Source organism: Scyliorhinus canicula, chromosome 3 (assembly GCF_902713615.1).
Source record: "Scyliorhinus canicula chromosome 3, sScyCan1.1, whole genome shotgun sequence".
In the NCBI taxonomy this organism is placed as follows: domain Eukaryota; kingdom Metazoa; phylum Chordata; class Chondrichthyes; order Carcharhiniformes; family Scyliorhinidae; genus Scyliorhinus; species Scyliorhinus canicula.
The window spans coordinates 158344661-158366931 of record NC_052148.1 but is presented as its reverse complement, the minus strand read 5'-3'; the positions used below and the strand labels follow the sequence as shown (position 1 = coordinate 158366931).

Here is a 22271-nt window from a genome sequence, read left to right as displayed (position 1 = left end):
GGTACACAGAGGGAGAATCCAGAATTTTCAGCTGGTACGGGAATTGAACCCGCGTCCTTGTCCTGCATCACAAACCAGCTGTCGATCCCACTGAGCTAAACCAGCCCCCTGCCCCCCCCCCAAATAAATAATGGAAAAAAAAATCACAGCTGACATTAGAATACCCTAGCTCCTCAAATACATAAATAATAAATGGCTACATTAATCTAGATTTTATATTCCCAACAAACAAGACTCTTTGGGTGTTGCAGAACATTGAGATTTTAATATTCTCAACAAAAAAAAAGAATTTGGGGAATTGAGCAGTCTCAGCCAACTTCGAAAGAACTCCTCACTGCACAGGACCTTCAACCGCTGTTATACATCAGAAACATCGATGACATTTTTTTCCTTTGGACCCACGGCAAAAAAAAAATCACTGAAACGACTACACAATGACATCAATATGTTCCATCCCACCATCAGACTCACCATAGACTACTCTCAAAAATCAGTTGCGTTCTTGGACACACATCTCCATCAAGGACGGTCACCTCAGCACTTCGCTTTACCGCAAGCCCACAGATAACCTCAATATGCTCCACTTCTCCAGCTTCCACCCTAAACACATTAAATTAGCCATCCCGTATGGACAAGCCCTCTGTATACACAGGATCTGCTCAAACAAAGAGCGTAACAGACATCTACAGACGCTGAAAGATGCACTTGTACGAACGGAATATGGCGCTCGACTCATCGATCGACAGTTCCAACGTGCCACAGCAAAAAACCGCACCGACCTCCTCAGAAGAAAAACACGGGATACAACCGACAGAATACCCTTCGTCGTCCAGTACTTTCCCGGAGCGGAGAAACTATGACATCTTCTTCGCAGCATTCAACACATCATCGATGAAGATGGACATCTAGCCAAGGTCATCCCCACACCCCCACTACTTGCCTTCAAACAACCGCACAACCTCAAACAAACCATTGTTTGCAGCAAACTACCCAGCCTTCAGAACGACCACGACACCACACAACCCTGCCATGGCAATCTCTGCAAGTCGTGCCAGATCAGCGACATGGATACCACCATTACACGCAAGAACAGCACCCACCAGGTACGCAGTACATACTCGTGCGACTCGGATAACGTTGTCTACCTCATTCGCTGCAGGAAAGGATGTCCCGAAGCGTGGTACACTGGCGAGACCACGACGACGCTGTGACAACGGATGAACGGATATTGCGCGACAATTACCAGGCAGGAATGTTCCCTTCCAGTCAGGGAACACTTCAGCAGTCAAGGGCATTCAGCCTCTGATCTCCGGGTAAGTGTTCTCCAAGGCGGCCTTCAGGACGCGCGACAACGCAGAATCGCCGAGCAGAAACTTATAGCCAAGTTCCGCACACATGAGTGCGGCCTCAACCGGGACCTGGGATTCATGTCGTATTACATTCATCCCCACCATCCGGCCTGTGCTTGCGAAATCCTACCAACTGTCCTGGCTTGAGACAATTCACACCTTTTTATCCTGAGGTTACCCCTATCTCTAGATCTGTAAAGACTGGATTACCTGCAAATGCTCGCATTCTAAGCATTGTCTGGCATCTTTGAATTTGTCTATATATATGTTTCTGGAACCCACCTCTTCATTCACCTGAGGAAGGAGCAGTGCTCCGAAAGCTAGTGTTTGTAACAAACCTGTTGGACTTTAACCTGGTGTTGTAAGACTTCTTACTGAACTTCAAAAGAAACATCTAACCAAACACATATCTGAACAATTCACAGTTCAGGTTTGTGTCTGAATTGTAAGGCTTGACTCTTCGTTCAAACCAAATACCCAGAGACAACCAATCAGTTGTCTTTGCAACAATTGCATTAACTTAGATGGGAGTACAGCTGGCTTTTAATGCCATTGCTGAGTTAAAGGGGCCACGACCATTTTTGCGGGAATAATTTTTAAATGGGGACAGAAGCTCCATAACATGGTTGCTGGAACAAGCAGCAGGTAAAAGATTACCATTACTTTGTCAAAAATGTCTCAACAGAAATAAGGTTCAAAAACTGCAAGTGCTGAAAATCTAAAATGCAAATACACAACAATTTAATTGGTGTCCGAAAAAGACAATGATGACAGTTTAGTTTGCCAATTTTCCTTTCAAACGCTGACCAACATGGGAAGATTTCTAGTGTTTCCTATTTGTATTGCAGAAATAGGTCATTTTTGATTCCTGCACAATACAAAGGAGAAGGCAAGATTTTCCATGGGGTCCTCCATCTCCTGCTGTAATTTTGGCAGGAACGTGGGAGAAATGGCAGGAACATTTGTTGTTCGTGACTTCTTCGGGGATTCTGCTAACCCCCTGTCAGAGAATTGTCAAGGAATCTCAGAAAAGCATGTTAACCTCCTACGACCATCTTCAGCTCTTTACAGCTAGAAAAGATATTGCAAAGAGGCCTGGCAAGTAAAACGACACAATCCCTCTCATGACCTTCCTGAAAGGGGAGGTTACTTGCTTCATAATGTCTCCACACAAAAATGGTTATTTTGAAAGAAAAAACACAAATTAACAATCAACCCGTAAACAGTGTAACCAAAGACACAAAACCGCCGACTCCCCCTTCCCTCCTCTAATGTTCAATGGCACCCAATTCTCGGAAGTGCATAATAAACAGCCCCCATGCATTGTGAAACTCTTCCTTCATCGCCTTCAGCTGAGACTTCACCTTCCCGAAATTCAAAAAAATTTAAATAGGTCCCCGGTCTAGCCATGTCACAGGATGGGTAAGCTGACCTCCACCCCAACAGGACCCGCCTCCGGGCAATCAGCGAGGCGAAGGCTAACAATAGCTGCCCCCGCACCAGCCAGCCGCCCGAGCCAGTCCGACACCCCGAAAATGGCTTCTAGGGGCCCTAGTTGCAAGTTCACGAGCACTACCCCCGATGACACTGAAAACCTCCCTCCAACAAACCCCTCACATTCCACGTAACTATCCTAACCAAGGATCTTTCCCCCCCACCCTTCCTATCCGCCATCATCATAACTCCGGGCCCTGCCCACTGGCCTGCCCTGTCCAATTGTTACCATCAAGCCCCTCCCAGAATCCCGCCATCCACTTCCTCTCAAAAACACCTCACCCAGTCTCGGTCCCCTCCTCCCACTTTTCACACCTCCTAGGCCCACTTCACTCCCATTAACTAGCCCACCGAGGTAGGATGGTGGCCTCGGACTTCCCCGCACCTCTCCAGAACAGCCCTCCCACCCCAACCATCAACAAAGAGAAACACAAAGCACACTCACCACCGCACTCCCCTGTCACAACTCACCCCAAATTGCCTAACCCAGCCACTTTACAATGAACACAAAGCACTTCTCCAAAGTTCAATGTCCTCATATTACTCCCAATCCATGGTCCCGCATAAAGTCCATCATGTCCTCTGGCAAGTCAAAATAAAACTCCGGCTTCTGATGTGTTAGGAAGGATAAACAAGAACACCTCCTCCATGATGGTCCTCAACACTAGGGCCCCATATAAGGCTGCAGACTTAGTCCCCTACTATACTCCCTATTCACACACGACTGTGTGGAAAAATTTGGGTCCAACTCCATCTACAAATTACTGATGACACAATCATAGTGGGTCAGATCTCGAACAATAATTAGTCAGAGTATAGGAGGGAGATAGAGAACCTAGTGGAGTGGTGCAACGACAATAATCTCTTCTTCAATGTCAGCAAAACTAAGGAGCTGATCATTGGCTTCAGGAAGCAACATATCGTACACACCCCTGTCTGCAACAAGGTGCTGAGGTGGAGATGGTTGACAGCTTCAAATTCCTCGGTATGCACATCACCAACAATCTGTCCTGGTCCACCCACATCGACTCTACGACCAAGAAAGCACAACAGTGCCTAAACATCCTCAGGAAATTCGGCATGTCCACATTGACTCTTACCAATGTTTACAGATGTACCATAGGAAACATCCTATCTAGCTGCATCACAGCCAGGTGTGACAACTGCTCAGCCCAAGACCCTAAGAAACTACAGAGTCGTGAACACAGCTCAGTCCATCACACAAACCTACCTCCCATCCATTGACTTTGCCTACACCTCATGCTGCCTTGGGAAAGTGACAGCATAATCAAATACCCCTCCCACCTGGGTTGTTCTCTCTTCCAAACTCTTCCATTGGGCAGGAGATACAAAAAGCTGAGAACAAGCACTAGCAGGTTTAAAAGCAGCTTCTTCCCCGCTGTTACCAGACTCCTGAACGACCCTCTTTAGACTAAACTGATCTCTTCCCACATGAATAGTTCTACACTGCGTATGCTCACCCGATGCCTGTGTCTATGTTTTTACATTGTGTATTTATGCCTCTCCTTTTTTTCATGTATGGAATGATCTGTCTGGACTGTATGCAGAGCAACACTTTTCACTGTACCTTGGTACATGTGATAATAAATTCAATTCACTTCAATCACAACTAGGCAAGGTACAAACCCCAAACTGTCACCCCCTTCTTAGAGGGCAGCCTTTATCCAGTTGAACCCGCCCGTCCACTTCGCCAGCTCCGCACCCAGGTCCTGGTAGACTCGCAGCCAATTCCCCTCCCAGGTGCATTTATTGGTCAGCCTCACCCATTTCAGAATTTTTACCTTGTCCAAAAATAGGTGCAGCCTCACTATCATCGCCCTCGGAGGCTCCCCCACCTGCGGCCTCCTCCTCCACGCCCGATCCACCTCGAGGGGCCAGCCGAAAACGTCCTCCCCCATCAAATTCTTCAGCATGCTTGACACAAACTTGGCAGCCTCCATTCCCTCGGTGCCCTCAGGTATCCCAACGATCCTCAGCTTCTGCCTCCTGGAGTGGTTCTCAAGGTCCTCCAATTTCTCTTTTAGCCTCTTCTGGCTGTCCAAAACCATCCCGAACACCTTGTCCAGTGAGGCCAGCCACGCATCCTCCCCCCGTCCCTCGTCCACCTTCTGGATCGCCAGACCTTGAGCCTTTTGCCCCTGCTCCACTCTCTCAATCGCAGATCTGAGGGGCTCCACCACCTTGGCCAAAACCTCCAAAGCCTCTTTCCTCTGCTGCTGGAATTTATTCTTCAAAAACCCCACCAGCTGCTCCGTCGATCACTGAGTGGGCAGTGTTGCTCCCTTGCCTTCCACATCTTCGCCTGTGGCACACCATGAAAACCTTCTTGCTCCAGCTGCTCTCTCTTTCTCGTGGTACTTCTCATCCGCTGATCCACACACCAGGCTCACCAGAGTATTACCTTCCCTGGGCACTCACACACCCTTTTGGCTTCAAGAAACCCCCGTACTGGTGGGGAAGGACCAGAAAAATCCACCTTAAGCAGGAGCCACTAAATGTGCGACCACTCACTCGATGGCCGCCACTGGAAGATGGCATAAATGCAAGATAAATGCATTAAGGGAAAAGGAATAAAGGAATATTATTCAGGTCCCCTGTGAGGTTAGAACGCTGGTCCATTTGATGCACTCAACTGTCCCCATTCCACACCCATGGGGGGGGTTAGGGATGGCCGAGACTCTGAAAGGTTGAGGTGCTTCATTCAGGTGGAGTTCAGAGGGACAGCTATGGGTAAGTGCCTATTGTGTGACAGGGGAGGAAGTGAAGCTTAGTGGAAAGGCGTCCACACAGCGGAAACCAAATGGGTGAATGTCCCAGATGCTCGAGGGCAGAGGATCAGGCCACTATCAGGAGTCCTCATCGTTCACTTTGATGTTCACATCCTTTCAGGTTATGATTCTGGAGAATCATGGAGCCGGTCGAGTTGGCAATTTTAATGATTACGATCAGCCAGCAACAGCGCATCGATGTTCCTCTGCACACAGCCAGGAACAGCGCTCTGCAAAGGAGGGGGAGGTTGGATCCGTTGCTCTTCTCGGAGCAGGGCCAAGGACAGCAGAGCCTTGGAGGAGAAACAACCGGCCAAGGGTCTTCCAACATTGGTCATTCTACCTGCAGATGTCAGAGGTCTAGTGCCAGAGAATACTACGTCTGTTCCAGGTGCCGGTGGACCACCTGTGCCAGATGATGCAAGAGTTGGCACCACACGGACTGGGACGTCACCCATTGCCTGTGCCCTTTAAAGTTATTGCTGCTCTGAGCATCTACGGCAGCGGCTCCTTTCAGGGCAGCATGGGTAGCCTGCACAGCATATCTGTCAGGCGCGCACAAGTGTTGGAGTATGTGCACAGTTCTGGCTGTCATACGATAGAAAGGAAGTGATAGCATTAGAAAGGAAGTGATAGCATTAGAAAGAGTACAAAGGATATTCAGCAGGATATTGCCTCAAGAGAGAATGGATAGGCTGGGGTTAATCCTCTTTCCTCCAGGTTGCCCAGGGGCTCTGGGCACCATGGAAGGGGCAGTTGGTGTGAGATCCAGAAGCCCACCGTTCTCTGGCCCTGGATTCCCACTACTGCCTGAACCATTTTAAGGGTCCATCGTTTATTCCCTTATTTCTCCTAACTTTTATTTTTCCCATTACATTTTTAATCCATGGATGATTGGTGGACCTGTGTATTTAAGGCAAGTCTCCTGTGCCGTTAATTCAAACAGAAGCCTGTGGTGGTTTAAACTGGAGTTGTAGATTGACTTGTATCGATGACAGAGGTTGGCTGGGACTTGGTTTCATTGATTTGGCTTGTGTCCAATGAATTGGCCTGAAAGGCTGTGCTCTGTCTGACAACAGGTGGTGATTGGATCTTATCCCATTGAAATGGTTTAAAGACATAAGGAACTTTCAATTTCAGTTTTGGCAGCACAGAGGTAACAGATCCTGCTAAATCCTTTCCATAAAGCTGTTGCCAATCCTCTCCAATAATATCCAGCTAAACTCTTTCCAGAATGTCTGCTGTGAGAGCTGTAGCCATCTCCAGAAAGAACTAGCTAACTCTCTCTTCAATATGCCTGTGGGTACTATATTTTTTCAATCAATGTAAACTTTCAGGTGGGGAAAATAGAACTAAGCAAGAATTACAGTAGCAGGTGGCATGAGCACGAGGAGGAGTGGGCAAATAAAGCTGCTGGATAATTGGGAATTTTGATTCCCGCCCAGCCCTAACACCCAAAACCCCATGGTGTTTGTAGTGCTATCATTCTGTCTACACCCTTGAGGGGAAATAAACAGAAATAATGTGGAATATTGCTACAATAAAAGCAAGATGGAAATCTACTTGTGACACTAATAAAGATTACTATTATATGAAAAAAAATGAAACGAAAATCGCTTATCGTCACGAGTAGGCTTCAATGAAGTTACCTAGTCGCCACATTCCGGCGCCTGTTCGGGGAGGCTGGTACGGGAATTGAACTGTGCTGCTGGCCTGGCTTGGTCTGCTTTAAAAGCCAGTGATTTAGCCCAGTGTGCTAAACCAGCCCCTAATAATTATTACTGTGGATGCTGAAGACCTTAAATAAAAACAGACGGTGCTGGGAAAACTCAGCAGGCCTGACAGCATCTGTGGAGAGTAAAACAGAGTTAACTGTTCAACTCCAATATGACTCTCTTCTTCAGGACTGCGAGTTCCAGAAAAGAGTCATATTGTACTTGAAACGGTGAGTCTGTTTCTCTCTCTCTGCAAATGATGTCACTCCTGCTGAGCTTTTCCAGCGTTTTCTGGGTTATTAGTGTACTTTCCATGTGGAGGTGCTGCGACATTTTGACTGTAGCATGACATCGCAAGGCAGAGGAGAATCACTTCTGGTGCTGTGTTCACATGGAACGTCTGCATCTTAACGTAGAATCTATTTCCAACCACTGCTGCTCCACTGAAGTCACCCCACCGGCAGAGGAAACAGCTGCACCTGACACAGTCAAAGATCCCACACCATCACCAACAGTCAGTTCTGAAGCAGCGAACAGCTCTGGAATGCAAGTGTCATCAGACTTGAGGCTCAAATCCAGCGGCGATATTTGTGAGGAAGTCCTGGCACCCCCAGATTACTGACCGAGATGGAAACTGTTGATGCTGTGTGGGAGGGAGGATACTGTTGCTGGTGCTAGTGGAACTGAGAGCGATTAAGTGGCCCAAGTAAGTGAATCCGGTCAACAGACAGAAGTGGGAGAGTTTGTTGTGTAGGAAGTGTTGTCCTGATAATACTGGACGACTAATCCAGAGAGCTGAATTCACAATTTGGGCAATGCAAATTCAAATTCCATCATCACAGTTTGAGGCTTCAAACTCAGTGCTTTTAAAAGTCTGGAAATAAAAAGTTGAAGTAAGCAGAAGTGACCATGAAGCTACTAGGTTGACATAAAAACTCAACAGCTTTATTCATGACGTTTCGGGAAGAAAATCTGCTGTCTGTTCTGGTCTGGTCATTCATATATGTAGCTCCAGTCCCACGCCACTGTGGTGTGTTCTTAATTGCCCTCTGCAGAGGCCTAACCCACCTGCTCAGGATAACTAAGGTTGGAGAATAAATGTCAGCTTTTTCAGCAATGCTCAATTCACGTAGTCCTGTGTTCATCAGATTGACACCTCAGTTTTAGGCATGCCTGATGCTGCTCCTGACATACTCCCCTACACTTTTCATTGAACCAGGATTGATCCTCCAATTTGATGGTAGCAGTAGAGTGGGGGATGTGCCGTGACACGAGTTTACAGATTGTGGTCGAGTACAATTCTGCTGCTACTGATGGCCCACAGCACCTCATGGATGCCTAGTTGTGCGTTGTTAGATCTGTTCAAAATGGAGGGCATCTTCAATGTGAAGACTGTACTTTGTCTCCACAAGGACTGTGCTTAGGTCACTCCTGCCAATCTGCACCTCAGCTTCAGTTACATTCATTCATTCCCTATTTCTTTTTAACAAGGAGTATTGGGGAGTCTTGAAATCACAATTAACCAAGTTTCTACAACATTTGAGGCCACTCGAGCTTCAGATTTCCACTATCCCCTCTGTGAAAAAAATGGTTGTATTTCCAGACTTCACTTCTAAATGTTATAATTTTAACATGATGAACTTTTTGGAATCTCCCACCAGAAGAAACCGTTTATTTGTATCTACCCTGCGTATCATAATTTGATCATCACTCAACTTTCTAAACCCAAGGGAATAAAAATAAAGTTTGTGCAATGGGCCCTGATTATTTAACACTTTTAAGCCTTAGTATAATTCTGGGGTGAATCTGCGCTCGATCCTTTGCAGAGCCAATATATCCTTATTGAGGTAAGTTACAGAAATCTGCATGTAGTACTCCAGACTGCATCTGAATAAGGGGCTGTATAACTGAAGTATCACTTCCTCACGTTGAATGCCAATTCCCTTATGATAAAGGCCAACATTCCATTAGTTCTTTGATTACTCTTGTACCTGTGCATTCACTTTTAGTCATTAATTTATCTGCACACCTAAGTGCTTTCCACACTCACCACAAGGAAAATTTTCAAATTTATCTTTCTTGTCCAAAGCCAATGACCTCCCACTTCCCCCATACTGAATTCTACCTGCCAAAGCTTTGTCGACTCACTTAGTCTGTTGGTGCCCCCATGTAACTTGCTGCTCGCGGTCACACAATTTACTGTGCTTGCACAATTGGAACAATAACACTCTAATTCCTTAATCCGAGTCATTAGTAGATGCGGTGAACTTCTACAAGAATTTCCATCAGCCCTGATTTTAATCCTTGCTTTAAATTCCCTGAACAAGATTTAATACCACTCACTAGAAAATATTTGTTTAGACAGATATGTTATACATACTGCGGAACCACTCCAGCCCCATTGCCAATTCCCCGTCCCTGCTGGTTACATTTCCCATTCCTACCAGGTAGATTATGTTTGGAAAAGGTTGTCTGATATAAAAATGAAAAATTGAGAGCAGCGGGTGAAATTTTCAGTGCTCTCTTCAGCTGCAGTGGTGCCGACGTGCAAGGACTCAAATGCTTGGAAGCATATCAATTCTACATTCTGAGTTCTCTTTCATAATATTGGTGCAGGGACGCACTGACTAAGGTCAAAGTATTGCTCCCTCGGTGATCGGAAAAATTCAGGGATGCTCACTGCTGAGTATCACGAACATGCCGCATTGCCTGGCCTGCTCTTCAGTCAGCTGAGACCCTGGGAGTCCACTCATCTACAGGGGCTCCCAGGACTAGCAAGATCAAGTAATAATGGGAGATAATTGAGAGATTAATTCAATTAACAAAAAAAATCTTTTTGTGGAAAGAAAATCGGTCAACTGCACAAACACAAACTTGACCTGAGACTTGGAGCAAAGAAATGAAATGAAAATTAAATGGAGATTGCTTATTGTCACAAGTAGGCTTCAAATGAAGTTACTGTGAAAGGCCCCTAGTCGCCACATTCCAGCGCCTGTTCGGGAAGGCTGGTACGGGAATTGAACCGTGCTGCTGGCCTGCCTCAGTCTGCTTTCAAAGCCAGCGATTTAGCCCTGTGCTAAACTGGGTAATAATGGAAAATATGAAACTATATTTGTTAAGACTGGGTACATTGTAAAAATGATAGATGGAAGTAGCCATTAAAAACAAATTCCAATGCATCCAATTTTAATGTGTTCCTTTGCAGATAGCAACAGCGCCCTCTTTTTGGACAGTCTTTAATAAGAGACACAGCTTTGCTGCACAACATAAATATAGAGCTATTTCTCCAGGGATGCACATTTAAATATGTTGGCTCATTGTTGAAAGGGAATATTAAGAGCAGAAAACTCTCCTTCAGCATTTTCAATTCTCTTTTTTGATTTTTCTAAAACCAATCTAAAGATGTGTGTGAAACGCGCTGAACATGTTGTAAACGGTGGCCGGTGAGACTCCAAGTCTCCAATGCACATTTCATCATTTCCTTCCCCTCTCCGCTACTAATGCTGTAATCACTTTCACATCTAGAAATTTGGGATACAACTTTGCATAAAACACAGCCAGAATCCAGAAAACAGAGAAAGTCTAAAGCAACAAAAAACAAATCGCACGACCCAAAGCACTGGTAGTATTGTCAATGCAAGTTGTAACTTGTTTCTCTGCCATAATGTGTATGCTTGTACAAAATAAAACAGGGATATGTGTGCCAGTTAAAGGCAGGGGCCCAGGTTAAGACTCCAGTTTTTAAATTCTTTTTTAAAATCTCTGGCAAGATTAGCATTTGGTGGTGTAGGACTTTGGCTCAGTGATGGTGAAGGAACCACGATACAGTTCCAAATCAGGATGGTGAATTAGTGGTAAACTTTTATGTGGGGATATTCCCATGTGCCTGCTGCCCTTGTCCTAAATGGTCCTGGTCCTGGGTGGTATTGTCAGAGAAGTTTTTGGTGAGTTGCTGCAGTTCATCTTGTGCATGTTACACACTGCAGTCACAATAGGGGTGGATGCTGTGCCAATCAAGTGGGCTTCTTTCTCTTGATTTTCCAATTCTTCTGATTTTTCCCTTGCAGATAGTGGATGGGCTTTGGGGTGTCAGGTGATCAGATTGCATTCCCAACATGGCAAAGTATTCTAGCTTATTGAACCCCTCACCGGGAGGAGCAGAGAGTTCATCAAAAAATGTAAATTTGCATTTTCATTTTAATAGAAAACCTGCATTAACAGTAAAGATTTGATTCACTTTATGAAGGGCAGGTCTTTTTATTTAAAAGCAAATTTCCTATTATTTCATTATAACAAGCCGCAATATCAAAGCAATGTCGAAAAAAAGGAGTCTAAATGCCAAGCATAATCAGTGGCAGAGAAAACTCTTAATTGTTCATCCCAATAATGTCCAAGAAATAGGAGCAGAAGTGAGCAATTCAGTCCATCAAACCTGATCTACCATTCAATTAATCATAGCTGATAGGATTGTGGCCATAACGCCACTTTCTTGCCTATCCCCCATAAGCCTCCACTCCCATTGTTGGTTAAAAATCTGTCAAACTCGGCCCTGTAAATATTCAATAACTCAGCCTTCACTGTTAGCTGTGGAAGAGAATTCTAAAGACTAAGGATCCACCTCAATTCCTCCTCATCTCCATCTTTTTTTATATATAATAAATTTAGAGTACCTAATTCATTTTTTTTCCAATTTGGGCAATTTAGCGTGGCCAATCCACCTACCCTGCACATCTTTGGGTTGTGGGGGCGAAACCCACACGAACACGGGGAGAATGTGCAAACCACCCGGACAGTGACCCAGAGCCGGGATCGAACCTGGGACCTCAGTGCCATGAGGCAGCAATGCTAACCACTGCACCATCGTGGTGCCCCATCGCCATCTTAAATCGGCTACCCCTATATTTTATTAGAGTTTTTCCAGTTTTACAAATAATGCAACAAATCCTCAGGATTGGTACAGCATAGCATAAGCGTCTCAGCATACAAGAATACAGAAAAAGACAGAACAACAAATCAGTTGGTTCAGTTTAATCATTAAACCTGGTGCCTTTGTACCGAAGGATAAGCTAAAGAATGAGGGGAAAGAGGATAAAGCCATGAAAAGATGGTAAAATGGCACACACCTTAACATGCAGCGAATGCTCATACAGCCCACGAATATATAGGATAAGATTTTTGCACCATGTTCAGGCATATCTTTCCCAACTCCAATCATACCAGAGGCATCAATAAACATATATGACATTTTTCTCGGATATAAGATCTGTCTCTACCTTTGTATTAGCCAGTCAGTGATTCTTTGACCCTAAAATAATAAAAAAGAATACAGAAAAAAATAGTTCTAAGAGGATATTTTACCTATAACCACAAGACGCAACAAATCCCCCAAATCCAGCACAGTACTGAGCGATCATTATTCCACACATTTATACAGAGAGGACAGTTAGTTCAGATTGAAATCATTGCGGTCAGCGTCTCCCATCACACTGACAATGACAGAATAAAAAGATAATACCAAGAGCAGAGGATCTCAGGATACCAGGATGTAGTCATGAGCACATGACCACAGACGCACCCCCCCCCCCTCCATAAGACAAAAAAGGAAAAATCTGCACAATCGAAACCTTAGTCATCCAGTCAAGAAGGAACATCCTAAGCAAAGGGGAACAACAGGATACAGCCCTCAAAACATGACATGGCTTGGCATTGTTCACTCTTAAAAACAGGAGCCAGCAAACCAAGATACTCATACCATGCCAAGTTTGCTACACAACAGACCAGAAACAGCACACTGCCTCTCCAGGGAAGCCCAGGCCTCAATATGGAGGGCAACCTGCACACCTCTATACAAGACCACCCAGCCTCCACTCTAACCGAAGAAAGACTCCAACAGCACTGATCCACAGCACTCAGACTCACACTCAAATCCTGCAGCCGACATGTTACTACCTCCGTAGTGAAATCCTATCTCAAGAAGAACAGACCAGGAGCTGCAAAAGGGGACAACTTGGGGAAGGGTAACCTACTCCAACTCTCAACATACACTCTATCCGACCCAGGTAAAGACAGTTACTTCTGCCCTAAACTACTCAATCAAGTGACCACTGCCACGACCCACACAGTCAAATAAATATCGAAGAAGGCTAGCCAATCAAGGATTAATCAACCATTCTTGGGTGTGCGCCATTGCATATTTCCCCCTACTCCCAACAACGTCAGAGACACCAACCACAAAGAAGAATCATAAGGTACCCAACGTTCTCTAGGATATGATCTGTTTACATCTTCACGGCACAGAGTCCGTATTCCCAAAATAACAATAACACAGTAGAAAAACACAACACTGATAGTTTCTCATCACCCATAAGAACTTACAATGTCATATTAACCACCACCACTCCAAACCCATCTACCTGTCACCCTGCAGTGGCACGACTCATTTTGTCTGCAAACAAAGTGAAGGGGGGAACTTCCGGTGGCGACATGTAGGTGGAGGTTGCACATTAGGTAGTTCCTGTTAGAGTCTCTGGTTTTTGGACTTTTATGCCTGGTTTCAGGGGTAGTTTGTGAATGTTTTTTTGTCTAAATTTAGAGAACCTAATTTTTTTTTCCCAATTAAGGGCCAATTTAGCATGGCCAACTGACCCACCCTGCACATCTTTTTGGGTTGTGGGGGTGAGACTCACGCAGACACGGGGAGAATGGAGTAGTTTGTGAATGAGTTGGCGTGGGAAGTTATAAGAAGGACGTGAAATTTCTAAGACCCAGGAAAAAGGTGCTGGAAAGAAGGGGGCAAGCAAACGTCCGCTGTCGAGTGAGGCTGAGATTCCTGCAGGAAGATGGCAAGGGCTGGGTTGCCAGGTGGTGCTAGGAGGCGAGGGGGAAGGCGCTCCCCTGACACTGGAAACTCTGACCAAGGTGATGTCAGTGTAGTTCGAGAGGCTGTTTGCCAAGCATATGGAGGTGCTTGGGAGGGAGATGATGATTGCGATGAAAGAGTGGGTGGAGGAGGTGATTTCCCCGGTAAAGGTAGCAGTTATGAAGACGTTGGTTGAGGTGCGGGAGCAAGGAGAGAATTTAAAGAGGGTAGAAGAGGCATTGTCACAACATAGCGACCAGTTCACCTCGATGGCTGAGGAGATGCGGAGGGTGGGTTGGAGGCCAACAAAGGGCTCAGAGTCAAGGTGGAGAACCTGGAGAATTGGTCAAGGTGGCAAAATCTGAGAATCATGGGCCTGCCTGAGGGGGTGGGGGGCCCAGAGGTCGACCAAGTACTTTGCAAAGATGTTTGCGGAGTAAATGGGGGAGGGAGAAGATCCCTCCCGCTACGAGTTGGACAGGGCACATAGGTCGCTTAGGCCAATGTCTAAAATAAATGCGCCACCAAGGGTGGTTATAATCTGCTTTCACAGGTTCCACATGAAGGAGAAGGTCTTGAGCTGGGTGAAGCAGAGGCGAGAGGTGGAATAGGATGGCATTGGTATACGAATGTACCAAGACCTGACGGCGGAGCTGGCGTGAAGGCGGGCGACCTCTGGATGGGTGAAGACAGCATTGAATGGCAGCGGAGTGAGATTTGGAGTAGCCTACCCTGCTAAGTTGAGAGTGACGCACAACTCAAGGGGTGTCGGGCCAGCCGGAGCAGCAGGCGGGTGTGGGGGCAGATATTTTAGCCTTCGCCTCGCTGATTGCTCACAGTCGGGTCTTGTTGAGGTGGAGGTCAGCTTCCCCACCCGGTATCTCGATGTGGCGGGAGGACCTGCTGGAGTTTCTGACCCTGGATAAGGCAATGTTTGCTCTGAGTGGGGTAAGTGATGGATTCTACAATTATTGAGGTTTGTTTATCATGCATTTTCAGGAGTTAGTTACATTGACTGTTGGGGAGGGTGGTTTGTGGGATTGCTCTATGTTGTAAAATTGTTGAAAACCTGAATAAAAATACTTTTTTAAAAAGTGAAAGGTATCTATAATGTACACCCTCCTTGTAAATGCAAAGAGTACAATAAAAAAAACTGGGTAACTACCACACAACTCATGTCACACTAACAATGCAGCATGATTTTTTGCCATAACAGGATAACTGGGGACAGCTGACTCTGTGCTCATATATCATACATCCTGGTCGTGATGAAAGACAATAATATAAATTCAGTGGCATAATCACAAGGAGAAAGTTCAGGATTCTTGATGAACTGCAGGATAACATCCATAGAGCTGGAAAATCCCAGTCGTGACAGGAATGTCGAGCAGCATTCAGGATCCTTCCAGAATTCCATCGAAGCCCCTGCGCCTCCGACATGTCATCGCCCTGAAGCACAGGTAGCGGGAAACATAGGCCCTGATGGGAGGCGATGACCTGTCGAATCCCGCAGTCTCCAAACCTTCTCGAGGAACATCAAAGAAAAATCCAAGGGAAAGACAATGTAAGATCAGTGGTCTCGGTCTCTGACCCACCCCGGGTCCCGGATACAATTTGCTCCAATGAACACGAATAGCCCAGCCTTCAAATCAAGACTGCAAAAGCATGGCAGCCAGCTCTCAAATTCGGCCGGGAATTTGTCCCCATCTCCCATTAGAAGTCCGGGTACACGAACACTTCCTGTTCGACTCCAACTCCCCATATCAACCAGAATATTCAACGTTCCATGCAGCAGGATTTTGAAGCACTAAAGCATTGTGGATAGCACAATCGCTTCACAGCTCCAGGGTCCCAGGTTCGATTCCGGCTTGGGTCACTGTCTGTGTGGAGTCTGCACATCCTCCCAGTGTGTGCGTGGGTTTCCTCCGGGTGCTCCGGTTTCCTCCCACAGTCCAAAGATGTGCAGGTTAGTTGGATTGGCCATGATAAATTGCCCTTAGTGTCCAAAATTGCCCTTAGTGATGGGTGGGATTACTGGGTTATGGTGATAGGGTGGCGGTGTTAACCTTGGGTAGGGTACTCTTTCCAGGAGCCGGTGCAGACTTGATGGGCCGAATGGCCTCCTTCTGCACTGCAAATTCTATGATTCTAAAGGTGAGCCCCCACCAAGGAGATTGCCCTATCGACTGATGTAATATTTTCTCATCCATTCTCTCAAGGATCTCTCGCAGTTCATCAACATGTGCACCAACAGCCTGTACTAAGGGACGGAGACCATTGTCAAAAACATCATTCACACATCTCAATGCCGACAGCATTGCCAAAGCTTAGGCCTGCTCACCAGCAAACCCGCCACTCCAAGCTGGGCTCCACCCGGGCCACCTCCAACCGCCTCAATCAAACAAGGATATTTTGACTCCCCATTACCAAAATATAGGCAGGATCTTCCAGGAACATAGCATAGGACACATACACCAAGATCAAATAATTATGGGCTGTGCATCAGGATTAAAAGTATTAAAAGATGAATAGCGCCAGAGCCCATGAAAATGCAGCCGCTCACATCACGTGAACCCCGGACACCCCTTATAGTTAAACAGTACCATCTAGTTTTCGATTCCCTCCTCAACAAGGAGATCCTCTCAGCATATACCCTGTCAGGGCCTCTCAGAATTTTATACGTTTCAATAAAACCACTTCTCACTCTTCTAAACTCCAAAATAGGCCCAGTCTTTTCTCATCAGACAAACTCTGAATGCCAGGAATCAGCCGAGTGAATCTTCTCTGAACTGTTCCAAAGTAAGTATATACCCCCCCCCCGTAAGTAAGGAGAATAAAATTGTACATGTCCCAACGACAACTGTAACCTCATGGACAAGATTGCCAATTTGTACTGAACTACAGGGTGGTTTCTGACCTACAAACAATGGATTAAAAGTTTTGAGACAAGAACCTAACAATCGGGCGGCACGGTGGCACAGTGGTTAGCACTGCTGCCTCACAGCTCCAGCGTCCCGGGTTCAATTTTTCCCTTTGGTGACTGTCCGTGTGGAGTTTGCACTTTCCGCTATTGTCTGTGTGGGTTTCCTCCAGGTGCTCCGGTTTCTTCCCACAGTCCACAGATGTGCAGGTTGGGTGGATTGGCTGTGCTAAATTACCCCTTAGTGTCCAAAAGGTTAGACTGTGTTATTGGGATAGGGAAGCGGTTTAGCGTAAGTAGGGTGTTCTTTTCAAGGGCCGGTGCAGACTCGATGGGCCGAATGGCCTCCTTCTACACTGTAAATTCTGTGAACAGATGAGCTGCATTTGAATTCAAGTCTTTGAAACTGTGCTCACCTGAAGAACCGCTCAATCCCCCTCAACATAGGAGGTTCAGCTATGCCACATGCTCTTAAGATGCAAAGCTGCCTAATTTCTAGGTTCATATAGAATTGGCTTATAAGGATCCAAAACAGAACATGTCGTAATGCTTCTCTCTAAGAATGTTCTGTTGAAATCACAAGCATATTCACAAGCAAATTTGAAGAAATTTATGACGGCTAATTTTTTGTTATCGTTGTGTCATTATAATTGAAAAGTTTTAAGACTCAAGATGTTACGCAGAGAAAAGCTATAGTACTTCTGTTTTTGTTTTAAATAGCTTTTTAGTGCAGAGGAAATTCTATTTGCAGCATACAGTGAACTGCTAAAATAAACTATTTTATCCTGATTGAAAAAGAATTCCAGAGGTTTTCTTGGATTTAGAATTCCGATGCATTCAAAGAAAGGTCAAATAAGCAAAACAGCATTTACCTCGCCGTGGGAGAGGGAGCAGGAAAATCTGATCAATGCAACTGGCAGTTGAAAACTTTCCAAATCAATATGGTAATGAGTATATTTAGTTTAATCTGTAAAACATTAATTATTTTGCGCTTCAGTATTTCAAGGGATACTGCATATGGTAAGCTACCTTTTTGGTGCTTGCTTCAGTATCAGCGATGTTCCATGAGTAACTTATTTTGTGTTAATTTTAAATACTGAAGGAGTAATTCTGTTTATAATGAAAAGTAAAAATTATAAAGAAATGTGAAAATGTACTCTCATGGAGGTTTTTAAAATATTTACAGATTGTCTAATTTTGTATTGTAAGCATATCAAAGTGCATGAACATCATTGTTACAAATAGATTGTGGCCAATAAACATGTCCAATCACCAGATATAACGCTTGTGAATTTATAAGCCACATTTGCACAATGTCTACCATTATTGAAACAATCACCATTTATAAAATGATCTACCTTCATTGTGTGCTCCATCGTACGAGACGGCAGCTTTAAAATATTAGGTAGTGACATATACTATGTATTTTTCCTAATCAACATGCACCAATATAGTAAAATGCAAGGAGGGCAACTAAAAAAAAACCTTGCAAAATAGGCAAGCGCACAAGGCACACATTTTGTAATATGTAAGATTATAAAGCTTTGAAGAAAGTCGTTCAGTGCAAAATCTTGCTTCAAAACACAGATGTCAGCACAATTTAAACCAATAAATATAGGGCATTTTCTGAATCATTCAGAATTTCTGGGTTAGATTAAACTTGTGAATGTCTAAATATATGTATTCTTGAAAAATTAAATGCATTCATGCAGAATTATATGCCTATGTACTGCATTAAATGAAGAATACAGTATGGTATGGGAATGTCGCAGTTATAGGTTTTGAACCTTAACTAGACATTATAAAATTCAGTGTCTGATTTACACTTGTAATGCAAATTAGATTTTTTTTTCCTGTTATTGCTTTGAACACCAAGAACTGCAAAATCCCTAGACATCATTATCTTTGACGACTATAATCAGGCCTCTACAATAGTAATGCTTTGAATCTCCTTTAAACAATGGTAAGGTTATTACAAATACAGAGGCAGCAGTGCAATTGAAGTGGATTTCTGACTCTCTGCGCTAATATATAATAATACAGAATAATGGGGAAAAAAGATTAACTCTTCATTTCCCAGCAGCACAGGACAAACTATAATTTGCAAATAAATATTATGTCTTGGTCGCTAAAACGGTATTTGCACTTTAAGGGAAACATCAGCGAAAAACGTATATAAAATAACAAGGAAAATTTAGATTTATTTTCAATTCACAAAGTCTGGAGTTCTTTTGAAACATTACTGAAACATGGTTAAAGGATGGTCACGACTGGGAGTTAAATATCCGAGGGTATCAAACCATTCGGAAGGACAGAGTGGATGGTAAGGGAGGTGGTGTTGCTCTGTTATTTAAGGATGACATCCGGGCAATAGTAAGGGATGACATCGGTGCTATGGAGGATAAGTTTGAATCCATTTGGGTTGAAATCAGGAATAGTAAGGCGAAAAAGTCACTGATAGGAGTAGTCTATCGGCCACCAAATAGTAACGATATGGTGGGGCAGGCAATAAACAAAGAAATAACTGATGCATGTAGAAATGGTACAGCAGTTATCATGGGGGATTTTAATCTACATGTCGATTGGTTTAACCAGGTCGGTCAACGCAACCTTGAGGAGGAGTTTATAGAATGTATCCGCGATAGTTTCCTAGAACAGTATGTAATGGAACCTAAGAGGGAACAAGCGGTCCTAGATCTTGTCCTGTGTAATGAGACAGGATTGATTCATGATCTCATAGTTAGGGATCCTCTCGGAAGGAGCGATCACAATATGGTGGAATTTAAAATACAGATGGAGGGTGAGAAAGTAAAATCAAATACTAGTGTTTTGTGTTTAAACAAAGGAGATTACAAGGGGATGAGAGAAGAACTAGCTAAGGTAGAGTGGGAGCTAAGACTTTATGGTGGAACAGTTGAGGAACAGTGGAGAACCTTCCAAGCGATTTTTCACAGTGCTCAGCAAAGGTTTATACCAACAAAAAGGAAGGACGGAAGAAAGAGGGAAAATCGACCGTGGATATCTAAGGAAATAAGGGAGAGTATCAAATTGAAGGAAAAAGCATATAAAGTGGCAAAGATTGCTGGGAGATTAGAGGACTGGGAAATCTTTAGGGGGCAACAGAAAGCTACTAAAAAAGCTATAAAGAAGAGTAAGATAGAGTATGAGAGTAAACTTGCTCAGAATATAAAAACAGACAGTAAAAGTTTTTACAAATATATAAGACAAAAAAGAGTGGCTAAGGTAAATATTGGTCCTTTAGAGGATGAGAAGGGAGTTTTAATAATGGGAAATGAGGAAATGGCTGAGGAACTGAACAGGTTTTTTGGGTTGGTCTTCACAGTGGAAGACACAAATAACATGCCAACGACTGATAGAAATGAGGCTATGACAGGTGAGGACCTTGAGAGGATTGTTATCACTAAGGAGGGAGTGATGGGCAAGCTAATGGGGCTAAAGGTAGACAAGTCTCCTGGCCCTGATGGAATGCATCCCAGAGTGCTAAAAGAGATGGCTAGGGAAATTGCAGATGCACTAGTGATAATTTAACGAAATTCACTAGGCTCTGGGGTGGTCCCGGTGGATTGGAAATTAGCAAACGTGACGCCACTGTTTAAAAAAGGAGGTAGGCAGAAAGCAGGAAATTATAGGCCAGTGAGCTCAACTTCGGTAGTAGGGAAGATGCTGGAATCTATCATCAAGGAAGAAATTGCGAGGCATCTGGATAGAAATTGTCCCATTGGGCAGACGCAGCATGGGTTCGTAAAGGGCAGGTTATGCCTAACTAATTTAGTGGAATTTTTTGAGGACATTACTAGTGCAGTAGATAACGGGGAGCCGATGTATGTGGTATATCTGGATTTCCAGAAAGCCTTTGACAAGGTGCCACACAAAAGGTTGCTGCATAAGATAAAAATGCATGGCATTAAGGGTAAAGTAGTAGCATGGATAGAGGATTGGTTAATTAATAGAAAGCAAAGAGTTGGGATAAATGGGTGTTTCTCTGGTTGGCAATCAGTAGCTAGTGGTGTCCCTCAGGGATCCGTGTTGGGCCCACAATTGTTCACAATTTACATAGATGATTTGGAGTTGGGGACCAAGGGCAATGTGTCCAAGTTTGCGGATGACACTAAGATGAGTGGTAAAGCGAAAAGTGCAGAGGATACTGGAAGTCTGCAGAGGGATTTGGATAGGTTAAGTGAATGGGCTAGGGTCTGGCAGATGGAATACAATGTTGACAAATGTGAGGTTATCCATTTTGGTAGGAATAACAGCAAACGGGATTATTATTTAAACGATAAAATATTAAAGCATGCCGCTGTTCAGAGAGACTTGGGTGTGCTAGTGCATGAGTCACAGAAGGTTGGTTTACAAGTGCAACAGGTGATTAAGAAGGCAAATGGAATTTTGTCCTTCATTGCTAGAGGGATGGAGTTTAAGACTAGGGAGGTTATGTTGCAATTGTATAAGGTGTTAGTGCGGACACACCTGGAGTATTGTGTTCAGTTTTGGTCTCCTTACTTGAGAAAGGACGTACTGGCGCTGGAGGGTGTGCAGAGGAGATTCACTAGGTTAATCCCAGAGCTGAAGGGGTTGGATTATGAGGAGAGGTTGAGTAGACTGGGACTGTACTCGTTGGAATTTAGAAGGATGAGGGGGGATCTTATAGAAACATTAAAAATTATGAAGGGAATAGATAGGATAGATGCGGGCAGGTTGTTTCCACTGGCGGGTGACAGCAGAACTAGGGGACATAGCCTCAAAATAAGGGGAAGTAGATTTAGGACTGAGTTTAGGAGGAACTTCTTCACCCAAAGGGTTGTGAATCTATGGAATTCCTTGCCCAGTGAAGCAGTTGAGGCTCCTTCATTACATGTTTTTAAGGTAAAGATAGATAGTTTTTTGAAGAATAAAGGGATTAGGGGTTATGGTGTTCGGGCCGGAAAGTGGAGCTGAGTCCACAAAAGATCAGCCATGATCTAATTGAATGGCGGAGCAGGCTCGAGGGGCCAGATGACCTACTCCTGCTCCTAGTTCTTATGTTCTTATTCCAAACTGGTCATTCGAAAAACCAAAATTGAATGGATAAATCACAGGCCAGAATATTGCATGTCTGGGCCAGGCATGCACCCAACCTGGAAGTGT

The 22271-nt window shown here is 44.5% G+C and overlaps 1 protein-coding gene across 9 annotated transcripts in view; it reads right to left on the bottom strand.

The window, feature by feature from the left end:
- LOC119963054 (LIM domain-binding protein 2) overlaps nucleotides 1-22271 on the bottom strand; it is a 659146-nt gene that overhangs the window by 447233 nt on the left and 189642 nt on the right. For 5 of the 9 annotated variants that reach the window (XM_038791565.1, XM_038791566.1, XM_038791574.1 and 2 more), the window contains exon 1: nucleotides 12471-12568. The exons of 3 other annotated variants lie outside the window; for them this stretch is intronic. In XM_038791565.1, coding sequence (XP_038647493.1) covers nucleotides 12471-12562 — 92 coding nt within the window. In that variant the 5' untranslated portion in view covers nucleotides 12563-12568. Of the gene's footprint in view, nucleotides 1-12470; nucleotides 12569-12705; nucleotides 12777-22271 lie in introns of those variants that run through there. One more of the 9 variants, XM_038791568.1, reaches the window with a different exon arrangement.